Source organism: Schistocerca americana, chromosome 1, assembly GCF_021461395.2.
Source record: "Schistocerca americana isolate TAMUIC-IGC-003095 chromosome 1, iqSchAmer2.1, whole genome shotgun sequence".
Classification (NCBI taxonomy): domain Eukaryota; kingdom Metazoa; phylum Arthropoda; class Insecta; order Orthoptera; family Acrididae; genus Schistocerca; species Schistocerca americana.
In genome coordinates this window covers 142,676,350-142,690,522 of record NC_060119.1, presented here as the reverse complement: position 1 = coordinate 142,690,522, position 14,173 = coordinate 142,676,350, and the positions used below count along the sequence as shown (strand labels likewise).

At 44.8% G+C, this 14,173-nt stretch overlaps 1 protein-coding gene across 1 annotated transcript in view; it reads right to left on the bottom strand.

Annotated features, from left to right (window-relative positions):
• The window catches only part of LOC124608032 (sodium/potassium-transporting ATPase subunit alpha-2-like), a 166,368-nt gene that overhangs the window by 136,254 nt on the left and 15,941 nt on the right, over window positions 1-14,173 (bottom strand). The window contains exon 3 of the mRNA XM_047139958.1: window positions 1,046-1,891. Within this exon, the coding sequence (XP_046995914.1) occupies window positions 1,046-1,891 (846 nt within the window). The remainder of the gene's footprint in view (window positions 1-1,045; window positions 1,892-14,173) is intronic.

The following is a 14,173-nucleotide window of genomic DNA, read 5'->3' as shown; positions in this document are numbered from 1 at the left end:
GAGTAAGTATATTCATGTCGCAGTTCGATGTAGCAGTCAGATGGCGATCCAGTAACATTACAGAAGGTAAGGAACAGTTTTGTGTTATTGCAGATAGCGACTGAGGGCCACGACGACGACACATTCTATGTTTCGTCGAAATAATCAGCAAATAACTTTTAATAAGCAGCATTTAAATTTGTATGCGAAGATTGAGAAAGAGAATTAATTTCAAAGGGAAGATTTCATTTGTTATTATTAAGCAAGAGATAGAAATCCTAAGGGAATGTTTCATAGGTAATTGTAAAAGTGAAGTTCATAATTTTTAACATTTTTATACACCGACAGCAACTGATATTGTTTATATGAAGATATACACCCTACAGTTGCAGGTTAACTTTATCGTTTACCTAGGTTTCAACGTTAGTAATAACGTCTTCTTCAGAACATAAAATATTATTTAAATGTTTGCCTAAAACAGGCCATGTCCTAAGTCAACTTCATAAAACTTGATGCATAACCGTAAGGTTTTGTCACTCCTATTAAACCAGCTGTAGAAAATTCACTAAGTCCGTTGTATGGGCCTCGTCGTGTGACTACAGACTGTCACACGACGAGGCCCATACAACGGGCTTAAAGTTGACTTAGGACATGGCCTGTTTTAGGCAAACATTTAAATAATATTTTATGTTCTGAAGAAGACGTTATTACTAACATTGAAACCTAGGTAAACGATAAAGTTAACCTGCAAGTGTAGGCTGTATACCCTAATACAAAAGAGAATTTCATATGTAACTGTAAAAGGGCAGGTTGCGTAACAAAAGAGATATAGAGGAGACGGGAAGGTTTTAGCAATAAAAAATGGGGTTTCTCATTTGAAATTTTAGAGTTGCCTCCCACCCCTCCCCCAGGGGGTTGGGGTGGCGGTCTAATTTTAGCACCAGAAGATGTCCCTCTCGAAAATAATCAACTTTGGATTCTACACATTTTTTCGTGTGAAGCTCATTTTTCGAGTTATACTGGTTTGTCAGCTTAAAATTTACACCCTGTATATCGAAACTGAGACGTTGTGGACGAGTACCTGGTACTTGGTGTCTGACGAGAAGGGTATCTCGAAGACCTTCTGGTGCTGTTGGCGGTACTCTTCGACGCCGCCGAGGGCTGCCTCGAGGAACTTGAGGATGGCGGTCTCCGAGGCATCGCCGAAGACGCGGCGGGCGTACACCGGCAGGTCCAGCTGCTCGGCGTCGAACTCGGCGCGGCTGCACAGCATGGCGACGCGCGCCAGCGCGAGGAACTGCTCGTCGGCGACGTCGAGGTTGTCGAAGCGCGGCTCGGCGCTCGTGTCCACGGCCATCACCTCGCCCTCGAACCACACGTGCGACACCGTCATGCGGTTCTGCGTGAGCGTGCCCGTCTTGTCGGAGCAGATGACGGACGTCGAGCCCAGCGTCTCGACCGCCTCCAGGTGCTTGACGAGGCAGTTCTTGCGCGCCATGCGCTGCGCCGACAGCGTCAGGCAGACCGTGACGGTGACGAGCAGGCCCTCGGGCACGTTGGCCACGATGATGCCGATCAGGATGACGACGGCGTCGAGCCAGTGGTAGCCCATGCTGAGCGACAGCGCGCCGATGACGAAGCCGGCGGCGATGGCGACCCAGGTGATGAGGCGCACGAAGTGCTTGATCTCGCGCGCGATCGGCGTCTCGGCCGACTTCAGCCCCGACGTCAGCTCGGCGATGCGGCCCATGGCGCTCGAGTCGCCGCAGCTGACGACGACGCCGCGTCCCGTGCCCGACACCACGAGCGTCGAGTAGAAGGCCATGTTGTGCGTGTTGAACGGCACGTCGCTCGTCGGCTCCGTCGTGCGCGGCTGCGGCTCCGACTCGCCCGTCAGCGACGAGTTGTCTACCTGCACAACAGCAAAACTTTTCCGAAATTTATATCCCACTAAACCCTCTCTGCCCGAAGCTCTGCGTAAAATCATTAAATCAAGTCATCTGTTCGAGCTGAAACGATTTTCCTGTGGTATTGATCCCTGCAAAAAGGTGGTGAGCCAAATCGCTGGTCGATCATCAACGAACGGCTTGTCATCTTTGGCGCGTCCCCGGACATGAGCATCTTTTCGTTTTCGGCTGGGACGGCGCGTGGCAGTTGGTTTGGGGCGGCCGGTGAGACCGGGGAGTTGTGGGTCGGGTGTAAGAACATGTGTGGTTACGCTGGGGCTGTTTGCTAACCGTGAAACTCCTGCGGCGGTTACTGGATGCCTGGAAGGCATTTCATATAAACTGTGCCAAGCCTCGCAGTGAGAGAGGAGTCCGGAGTTGGTGGTGGCCTAGATGTCTGTACAAATTGAGGTGCCTGTGTGAGAAGCACGGCGTGGGCCTGTTGGTTGCTTCGTCCTTTTGGCAGCCACCGCAAGCGGATGTTCGGCTGGAATGTCTACAGTTTGTGGTGAGCATAGTGAGAACAAGTTCTCGTAGGATGTGCTCCCAGCCTGATTCTTAGCCTGTGTTGTTTGTGGGTGCCGACCCCTTGTCTGTTACTGCTTCCGGGTGTCCTATAAGATTTCCCAGCAAAACTGTGTTTTTGTAGTAGTCTGTCTTTCTGGCTCAGCCTCCGCCTAGAAAGGGAAAAGTTTTGGAATTCTTTAATGCTGTAATTTAAACATATAAAAAATTGTTCTTTCAGAATAAGCGCCTGTTTCTTAGGGACACTGCAGTTCAAGCAGGAGTGGCGTAATGTTAATGAGTTTTTGTTAATCTTCAAATGAAGTCTTTTTAATGTTGGATTGGATTGGATTGTTTGGGGGAAGAGACCAAACAGCGAGGTCATCGGTCCCATCGGATTAGGGAAGGACGGGGAAGGAAGTCGGCCGTGCCCTTTCAAAGGAACCATCCCGGAATTTTCCTGGAGCGATTTAGGGAAATCACGGAAAACCTAAATCAGGATGGCCGGACGCGGGATTGAACCGTCGTCCTCCCGAATACGAGTCCAGCGTGCTAACCACTGCGCCACCTCGCTCGGTCTTTTTAATGTCTTGCTGTTTTCTGGGACAAGTAGCTGTGTTATTGAACTCACTGTGAAGTGTTCTGTCGACTGAATGACTGCTCCCCACTTCAGTGTATTCTTTTGAGTAGTATTATAAGGTTTTTTGGATATTTAACAGTGGGATGTATTGATCAAATTTTGTTTTTCTCTTTCTTTCGAATTACGATGAATTGTTTAGTTTATCTGGTTATTGGCTTAACTCGCGCTTCACGTACTAAATCAGCTGATATTGAAATTGGTTTATTTTATTCCTGTTAAATACAGACAGATTCAAATGTAACTTCATTTATGTTACTTGAAATAAATGTGTTGGATTGACCTTAATGAATTATGTGCAATCGAAGAAAGGGACCCAGTCCGTCATTAGTGCCTAACAGTGTCGTGTGGTTCGGGTTGTGAGCCCCGTGCTCGGGCCAGGTGGGAATTTAAGGAGATGGGACCTGGATAAACTGACTAAATCAGAGGTTGTACAGAGTTTCAGGGAGAGCATAAGGGAACAATTGACAGGAATGAGGGAAAGACAATAGAAGAAGAATGGGTAGCTTTGAGGGATGAAGTAGTGAAGGCAGCAGAGGATCAAGTAGGTAAAAAGACGAGGCCTACTAGAAATCCTTGGGTAACAGAAGAAATATTGATTGATGAAAGGATAAAATATAAACATGCAGTAAATGAAGCAGGCAAAAAGGAATACAAACGTCTCAAAAATGAGATCGACAGGAATTGCAAAATGGCTAAGCGGGCATGGCTAGAGGACAAATGTAAGGATGTAGAGGCTTATCTCACAAGGGATAAGATAGATACTGCCTACAGGAAAATTAAAGAATACTTTGGAAAAAGAGAATCACTTGTATGAATATCAAGAGCTCAGATGGAAACCCACTCCTAAGCAAAGAAGGGAAAGCAGAAAGGTGGAAGGAGTATATAGAGAGTCCATACAAAAGCGATGCACTTGAGGACAATACTATGGAAATGGAAGAGGATGTAGATGAAGATGAAATGGGAGATATGATACTGCGAGCACTGAAAGACCTAAGTCGAAACAAAGCCCCGGGAGTAGACAACATTGCACTGGAACTACTGACAGCCTTGGGAGAGCCAGTCCTGACAAAAAACTCTACCATCTGGTGAGCAAGATGTATGAGACAGGCGAAATACCCTCAGACTTCAAGAAGAATATAACAATTCCAATCCCAAAGAAAGCAGGTATTGACAGATGTGAAATTTACCGAACTATCAGCTTAATAAGTAATGGCTGCAAAATACTAACGCGAATTCTTTACAGGCGAATGGAAAAATTGGTAAAAGCCAACTTCGGGGAAGATTAGTTTGGATTCCGTAGAAATATTTGAACACGTGGGGCAATACTGACCCTATGACTTATCTTAGAAGATAGATTAAGGAAAGGCAAACCTACGTTTCTAGCATTTGTAGACTTAGAGAAAGCTTTTGACAATGTTGAATGGAATACTCTCTTTCAAATTCTGAAGGTGGCAGGGGTAAAATACAGGGAGCGAAAGGCTATTTACAATTTGTACAGAAACCAGATGGCAGTTATAAGAGTCAGGGGGAATGAAAGGGAAGCAGTGGTTGGGAAAGGAGCGAGACAGGGCTATAGCCTCTACCCGATGTTATTCAATCTGTGTATTGAGCAAGCAGTAAAGGAAACAAAAGAAAAATTCGGAATACGTGTTAAAATCCATGGAGAAGAAATAAAAACTTTGAGGTTAGCCGATGACGTTGTAATTCTGTCAGAGACAGCATAGGACTTGGAAGAGCAGTTCAACCGAATGGACAGTGTCTTGAAAGGAGGATATAAGATGAACATTAACAAAAGCAAACCGAAGATATTGGAATGTAGTCGAATTAAGTCGGGTGATGCTGAGGGAATTAGATTAGGAAATGAGACACTTAAAGTAGTAAAGGAGTTTTGCTATTTGGAGAGCAAAATAACTGATGATGGTCGAGGTAGAGAGGATATAAAAGTAAACTGGCAATGGAAAGGAAAGCGTTTCTGAAGAAGAGAAATTTGTTAACATCGAGTATAGATTTAAATGTCAGGAAGTCGTTTCTGAAAGCATTTGTATGGAAGTGAAACGGGGACGATAAATAATTTCTGCAAAAAGAGAACAGAAGCTTTCGAAATGTGGTGCTACAGAAGAATGCTGAAGATTAGATGGGTAGATCACATTACTAATGAGGAGGTATTGAATAGAATTGGGGAGAAGAGGAGTTCGTGGCGCAACTTGACTAGAAAAAGGGATCGGTTGGTAGGACATGTTCTGAGGCATCAAGGGATCACCAATTTAGTACTGGAGGGCAGCATGGAGGGTAAAAATCGTAGAGGGAGACCAAGAGATGAATACACTAAGCAGATACAGGCGGATGTAGGCTGCAGTAGGTACTTGGAGATGAAGAAGCTTGCACAGGATAGAGTAGCATGGAGAGCTGCATCAAACCAGTCTCAGGACTGAAGACCACACCAACAACAACACATTGTTCCCTGCACTTTATTATCAATAACCGAACTACTGATCTCGTCAGAAGTGGACTCAGTAAATTCGCTTGACAATTTTCCACTTCTAAGTGAAGATTAATGTTCGTAATCTGAATAATAATGTTCTCAGTACTATCTGAAATGATGACATGTGCTTACCGACGTAAAAGACTCAGTCATCTCTTTCATATAGCGACAATTGGTGATAAGCCATAATTCTTATAATGAATGAAACTACGCAATAAAACAATACCAGATCATAGAAAAAAGGAATGATGCTCACTCTAGTCTCTGATATACCACGTCTTGTAAACAACTTTCAAGTCACCAAAACATGAAAGCTGTGGTATCGACAGCTACGACGCCACAACGTAGGTGCGCTCTGCTAGGTTGGCACTACGAAATCGACACCGACGACAGCGCCCTCTAGCCAGCGCTGTGCAGCTCTACGAGCGCCGCTCCAGATTCTGCCCAGTTGATTCCGAGGAGACGACCAAGCGACATTGTTTCTATTTCATAGTGGGCGAGCCACTACAGATTTTGCCTTTGTAACTTCTAGCCGATGTTAGATTTGATTGATGTACAGCTTCGCACCTACGTGCTCATCTCAGCCAAAGTTAAGTTACAATTTATGTATTCATATTCTTCCTATAGTAAAGGTGCTTTAAATTTACACGCAGTACCGAAGTACTTCACCTTTCCTTGCTCCTACTCGCGTCCTTCACTCTCGACCTATTTTGCAGAAGCAGTTCACAGGAGCACACACACGCGCTGCCTACCAGGCGGGATACAGAAGAAGCAGTATTTGATTTCAAACGACACAGAATTTAAGAAACTTCATAAATGAACAACTAATTAACTATGCTGAAGTTTATATCCCATCATAATGCTCAGGCGACGCAGAAGCCGGAAAAACTCGCACTTTCCTCCAAACTTGCTACATTGGGGATTATTAGAGATAAGTGCAAATCTTACTAAGTCGTAAATAACTCATACAAAACGCAGCAGATTCAGATTCACAACTTTGTCGTACTCAAAATTCCACGTATGTTTTTTACACTGCCATGCTAATTAGCTAACACAAGAAGCACTACAGGTTTCAGGAATATATAAAAAAATCAGTGTTGAAAAGTTCGCCCAAAGTACAATACGCTAGTCAAATTACATGTACTACTTACAAAAGAGTTTGTAAAACCATACCTGCATATTTAAGCACCAGTACTACAACACCGGATCTATGTTCAACACATATCATTATGCATACTAAATTTCACGCCTACTGTAAACTCTTCTTAACATTTCTACCCAAACTTAATATCGTAAACAACTAATTGACTTTGGTTTTGTATTTCGACATAACTGTCATCAAGGAGTGTGACTCAATGAAATCTAAAATCTTTATTTGACATCACAAACGGTTGTCAAGCCGCGGTCACTAAAACAATGACACTTTTAAAACGTTACATAACTAGTTCGACGTATTGTGTCGCCATTTTCAAACGTAATCACAAATTTGGAGAACTAATTACAACCATACCTCTTCCAAATATTACGAAAAATACACTTAAACCAGTAAACGAAGAAAAAGTGGCAGAAATGGGTCACAAGACGTCATGACAATTTTTGGTTCATCCGTCATGTCACAACTTATGCAATGTAGACCAAAACTGCATCGGGACGAAAAATATTATATGCTCTTGCGATACGTCCTGTAGTGATGTAACGACCATTCTGCAAACAAAGGCTCACACGTCGTAATTTTATAACGTGCAGAAAGGCCAAAACTAGAACGCAGCACGTAATCCTACTGTTTTCTGCTAATCAAATCGTACAAAGACTACGCACTCCCATTTGGGGCTAACACAAGACTAATCTCTGTGCGTCGATACTAGCTAGTTGTGTAACGTTTTGAAAATTCCATTGTTTTAGTGACTGTGGCTTGACGACCGTTTGTGGCGTCAAAAAAACGTTTTCAGTTGACTCTGAGTTTATTTCAACGACCCCAAGCATTTATGAAGCGAGAGTCAGTACCAAAGTGAAGGTTCCCGAGATCAGTCGTATGTGTAATTGGCTCTGTAAGAAGATATTGCAATACTAAAAAAAATGTTTTGCGATGTAGAAGTTGGATAGTAGAAAAGTACAAACTTCATTAACATTCATGTGGGCACACAGCGATCTTACATCACCGGGACTTCATCTTGCATATCTCACACCAACTGACAGCACACTCGACATTCAGACAAGAATACTGAGTAAACCTCACAGGGTGCTACGGCATTATTACCGTAAAATTGGGTTAACGGGGTAACTTCAAACTATTTGCAGTTATCTTGAAACTTCCTGGCAGATTAAAACCGTGTGCCGGACCGAGACTCGAACTCGGAACCTTTGCCTTTCGCGGGCAAGTGCTCTACCATCTGAGCTACCCAACCAAGACTCAGGCCCCGTCCTCACGGCTTTACTTCCGCCAGTACCTCGTCTCCTACCCCAAACTTCACAGAAGCTCTCCTGCGAACCTTGCAGAACTAGCACTCCTGGAACAAAGGATATTGCGGAGACATGGCTTAGCCACAGCCTTGGGGACGTTTCCAGAATGAGATTTTAACGCTGCAGCGGAGTGTGCGCTGATATGAAACTTCCAGGAGTGCTAGTTCTGCAAGGTTCGCAGGAGAGCTTCTGTGAAGTTTGGAAAATAGGAGACGAGGTACTGGCGGAAGTAAAGCTGTGAGGAGGGGGCGTGAGTCGTGCTTGGGTGGCTCAGATGGCCTAGTGCTGGCTTATCTCTTGCGAGTTACGCCGGAGCATATATCTGCATGCACGTTATTGTTTCCGGATGAGACATTTTACCCCAAGACTCGGACCAACTCTGTCACCTGGATACGTGGACATGCGGTCCCTTACCTCTATCGTGACAGACACAATAATTTACTTGACCTCTGGCTCTATTTGCAAGAAAGACATCATGCTATTTCCGGCGTACCAGATATCGACAATGCTTCGCAAACCACATATGGAGTGCCTTTCACAGCCCACCGTGTAGCTGGAATATTCCAGGCAGTGGCAGATGAGGTCAGAACGAACTGCAAACGATCGGATATTGAACTATCTTTATCAGTGGGCGAAGTCGCTGGGAAGCCTAACGACGAAGTGGTAGCTTTCTTTTCATGTTATTTATGTGTGCTATCTTCGATGGTGTCTTCATTCTGTTTTAGTTTTCCAGGCTTGATTAACTATGACTGTTCTCACATTGATGTCTATATAAAAGAAAAAAAGAACTAAAATAAATAAATAAATCAAAATATTAAAAAAATTAAGAAATACCTTCCGCACGCTACTAGAAATACCCTTCCCCCCTTCCTTTCATCGTGTTATCTGTGGGTTGCCGCACACACGTTAGTCCCGTATAGTGTAGTTTCTTCACATTTTAGATTGGGGATGGTAATGTATAGTTAGGAAGACAACGCCTGAAAAGGTAAGAGTTCATTTTTGTTTGGCAGGGACACAAGTGGCGGTGCCCCGTAGGGATGGGTATGATGTTGTTTTATTTCTTTTGTTAGATAAAAAAAGGCTACAAAAAAATAAAGAAAGAAAAACGAAAAAAAGATGGTAGAGCACTTGTCCGCGAAAGGCAAAGGGCCCGAGTTCAAGTCTCGGTCCGGCACACAGTTTTAATCTTCCAGAAAATTTCATATCAGCGCACACTCCGCTGCAGAGTGAAAATATCATTCTGCAGTTATCTTGTTTTTAGCGTCCCGTCACGGTGTGCGTAATGTAACTGTGGGCTTCGTGCTTGATTCTGAACAACCGTATGATGAGCAGCAGTTTTAGCACGAAAAAAAGTAAATGAATGAAATTACTAACTTCTAGCTATCGTTTATATTGTTTACGATTTTAGACGTGAAAATTTACCTTAAGAAAAAACTTTTCTACAAGCCAACGTACTTTGTGAAAACACAGGCATAGCCTATCTTTTTGCTGATGGTGTCACATCAACAATTCTTTGTTATCTCGTGAGCTTGTTTAAAATTGCTTTTTTCATGATTCCATGTCGAAAGTGGGGTAATCAAAACAACTACAAATATTTTACATTCGCTTAAAAACTGTTGAGGGCAGCAATTATGAAGGTGATAGTTGTGTTGATGACTATAGTGCAATTAAGGTTCAAAGAACGAAGCTTCGATCAGGTTTTATGCTAACTCTAGAACTGAGTCTTAAAGATCACCGAGGAAAAAATGAGAGGAAATATAATCCTTCACAATTTCAAAATCTAAATGTGAGTGATTTTATTGTAGTGCCCTAAAGTGCAATTAAGGTTCAAAGAACGAAGCTTCGAACAGGTTTTATGCTAAAATTAAAAAATAAAAAAAAAACATTTCTACAGTTTTCACCATTTTGAAGCAATATAAAGCGCCATAGCTGCCACCGTCTGTGATGGAATTACTAAAGTGTCCATCGCTACATTCCTGGATTCCTCAAACTGCACAATACAGCAGTTAATAATTTTTTAGCTACATTATTTGTCTATGTTTTTAAACCCTTTTCTATAGTGTTACTAAAAGAATGCTTTCTTCATGATTGCGTTATATTGAATAAGTTTATTCAAGAGCTATACGATATATACACTACTGGCCATTAAAATTGCTATACCACGAAGATGACGTGCTACAGACGTGAAATTTAACCTCGTGTAAGGAGGACAAATGCGTACCATCACGTTTCCGACTTTGATAAAGGTCGGATTGTAGCCTATCGCGATTGCGGTTTATCGTATCGCGACTTTGCTGCTCGCGTTGGTCGAGATCCAATGACTGTTAGCAGAATATGGAATCGGTGGGTTCAGGAGGGTAATACGGAACGCCGTGCTGGATCCCAACGGCCTCGTATCACTAGCAGTCAAGGTGACAGGCATCGTATCCGCATGGCTGTAGTGGATCGTGCAGCCACGTCGCAATCACTGAGTCAACAGAAGGGGACGTTTGCAAGACAACAAGCATCTCCACGAACAGTTCGACGACGTTTGCAGCAGCATGGATTATCAGCTCGGAGACAATGGCTGCGGTTGCCCTTGACGTTGCACCACAGACAGGAGCGCCTGCGATGGTGTACTCAACGACGAATCTGGGTGCACGAATGGCAAAACGTCATTTTTTCGGATGAATCCAGGTGCTGTTTACAGCATCATGATGATCACATCCGTGTCTGGCGACATCGCGGTGAACGCACATTGGAAGCGTTTTTACGTCATCGCCATACTGCCGTATCACCCGGCGTGATGGTATGGGGAGCCATTGGTTACACGTCTCGGTCACCTCTTGTCCACACTGACGGCACTTTGAACACTGGACGTTTTATTTCAGATGTGTTACGACCCGTGGCTCTGCCCTTCATTCGACCCCTGCGAAACCCTACATTTCAGCAGGATAATGGACGACCGCATGTTGCAGGTCCTGTACGGGCGTTTCTGGATACAGAAAATATTTGACTGCTAACCCTGGCCAGCACATTCTCCAGATCTCTCACCAACTGAAAACGTCTGGTCAATGGTGGCCGAGCAACTGGCTCGTCACAATACGCCAGTCACTACTCTTGATAAACTGTGGTATCGTGTTGAAGCTGCATGGGCAGCTGTACCTGTACACGCCATCCAAGCTCTGTTTGACTCAATTTCCAGGCGTAACAAGGCCGTTATTACGGCCGGAGGTAGTTGTTCTGGGTACTGATTTCTCAGGATCTATGCACCCAAACTGCGTGAAAATGTAATCACATGTCAGTTTTAGTATAATATATTTGTCCCATGAATACCCATTTATCATCTGCATTTCTTCTTGGTGTAGCAATTTTAATGGCCAGTAGTGTAGTATTTTTGGTCATTCCATCGTGTGCGAAAACGAAAAATTTTTCGGCTGTCCCATGCGTGAGCAAGCAACATGTAATTAACAATTTGAGAAGTATGGATTTTCCATGTTTAATTCACATAATCCACACACTTGACGCGACTGTTAATGTGGTTTGGTAACGGGCACTGAGAATGCTAGGCGAAGGGGAACTGTAGTCGCTTAAAGTGGAATGGCATGCCGGTCGGAATGATAAGAATACGTGTAATTCACACACCTTCTTCGTTTGAGAATTGTTGCCTGAATGACGTTTAGCATAACTTTTTTGACGGCGAACGTGATTCCACTGCGCAGTCGAGGTGGATTAATGTTCCGCAAAAGAGTTATTGGTGGCTCGATTCTGAGTGACTATGTACACTCCTGGAAATTGAAATAAGAACACCGTGAATTCATTGTCCCAGGAAGGGGAAACTTTATTGACACATTCCTGGGGTCAGATACATCACATGATCACACTGACAGAACCACAGGCACATAGACACAGGCAACAGAGCATGCACAATGTCGGCACTAGTACAGTGTATATCCACCTTTCGCAGCAATGCAGGCTGCTATTCTCCCATGGAGACGATCGTAGTGATGCTGGATGTAGTCCTGTGGAACGGCTTGCCATGCCATTTCCACCTGGCGCCTCAGTTGGACCAGCGTTCGTGCTGGACGTGCAGACCGCGTGAGACGACGTTTCATCCAGTCCCAAAAATGCTCAATGGGGGACAGATCCGGAGATCTTGCTGGCCAGGGTAGCTGACTTACACCTTCTAGAGCACGTTGGGTGGCACGGGATACATGCGGACGTGCATTGTCCTGTTGGAACAGCAAGTTCCCTTGCCGGTCTAGGAATGGTAGAACGATGGGTTCGATGACGGTTTGGATGTACCGTGCACTATTCAGTGTCCCCTCGACGATCACCAGTGGTGTACGGCCAGTGTAGGAGATCGCTCCCCACACCATGATGCCGGGTGTTGGCCCTGTGTGCCTCGGTCGTATGCAGTCCTGATTGTGGCGCTCACCTGCACGGCGCCAAACACGCATACGACCATCATTGGCACCAAGGCAGAAGCGACTCTCATCGCTGAAGACGACACGTCTCCATTCGTCCCTCCATTCACGCCTGTCGCGACACCACTGGAGGCGGGCTGCACGATGTTGGGGCGTGAGCGGAAGACGGCCTAACGGTGTGCGGGACCGTAGCCCAGCTTCATGGAGACGGTAGCGAATGGTCCTCGCCGATACCCCAGGAGGAACAGTGTCCCTAATTTGCTGGGAAGTGGCGGTGCGGTCCCCTACGGCACTGCGTAGGATCCTACGGTCTTGGCGTGCATCCGTGCGTCGCTGTGGTCCGGTCCCAGGTCGACGGGCACGTGCACCTTCCGCCGACCACTGGCGACAACATCGATGTACTGTGGAGACCTCACGCCCCACGTGTTGAGCAATTCGGCGGTACGTCCACCCGGCCTCCCGCATGCCCACTATACGCCCTCGCTCAAAGTCCGTCAACTGCACATACGGTTCACGTCCACGCTGTCGCGGCATGCTACCAGTGTTAAAGACTGCGATGGAGCTCCGTATGCCACGGCAAACTGGCTGACACTGACGGCGGCGGTGCACAAATGCAGCGCAGCTAGCGCCATTCGACGGCCAACACCGCGGTTCCTGGTGTGTCCGCTGTGCCGTGCGTGTGATCATTGCTTGTACAGTCCCCTCGCAGTGTCCGGAGCAAGTATGGTGGGTCTGACACACCGGTGTCAATGTGTTCTTTTTTCCATTTCCAGGAGTGTATGTGATGGGACACCAGGAAAATCCAACGAATTCAAAAACTCAATTTTGGTAACGCTTTGAGTCGCAATAGCAATTTTAATTTTGTTTTGCACAATTGTTCTTGGTTGTCATAGCAGGCAATGAATATAAGAGGGAATCAGCAAAAAGTAAACAATCAATTGTTTTACGGAGGTGGCTTCAATTTTGAATCACTGGGACATACTATTTTCAGTCACCTATCATCTAGTGTGATATACTTTGAAGCAATTTTGCGTTTTTCCTAGACACAATCCCGCATCTCGGAACTCCCGTGAACTCATAACACCTAAAACAAAGCATAGTGCTAAATAACGGGCTAAAATAGGCCTAACATTCGTACTTCAAAATAAAATTAATACAATGGCGGTTTCCGGCAGAATCCACTAGTACTCATGGAGTCAAACAAACTGTTACACAGAAGTACCAACATGTGAGACCTTACAGAAATCGCAGCATACAAAAGGCGAAATATCGAGAATTGCGGCAATGTCTTTCTTGCAGCCTATTTTAAAGGAAAACCAGTACAATGTTGCTCGATACCTATATAACTGCAGTCCTTCTCCAGACAATACCTACCATTTTGAAAAAAAAAAAAACACTCGTAAATCGGGTCATTACTTTTTTATATGATACGTTCCGAAGAGACAGGCAGACATTCATTTTTATACAGATAAGGATTAAGTTAGTTGTCTTTTCATCCGTATGTTTGTTGCGTCATAACTCCGCCCCTCCCAGAGGGAGAATCCCGCGACCGATTCACTCGGTTAGCTCACGCTAAATATGGAACTTTATGATGTGCACATGAAAGGTATTCGCAGCTGCAAATAAGGGCAAACATCTTCTGTGTTATGCAATGACGACAATGAAAATTTGTGCCGGACGAGGACACAGGCTCGGATTTCCCGCTTATATCGAGCGGTCGACTTACCATTTTTTTCTTTCAGAGTGACAAACAAGC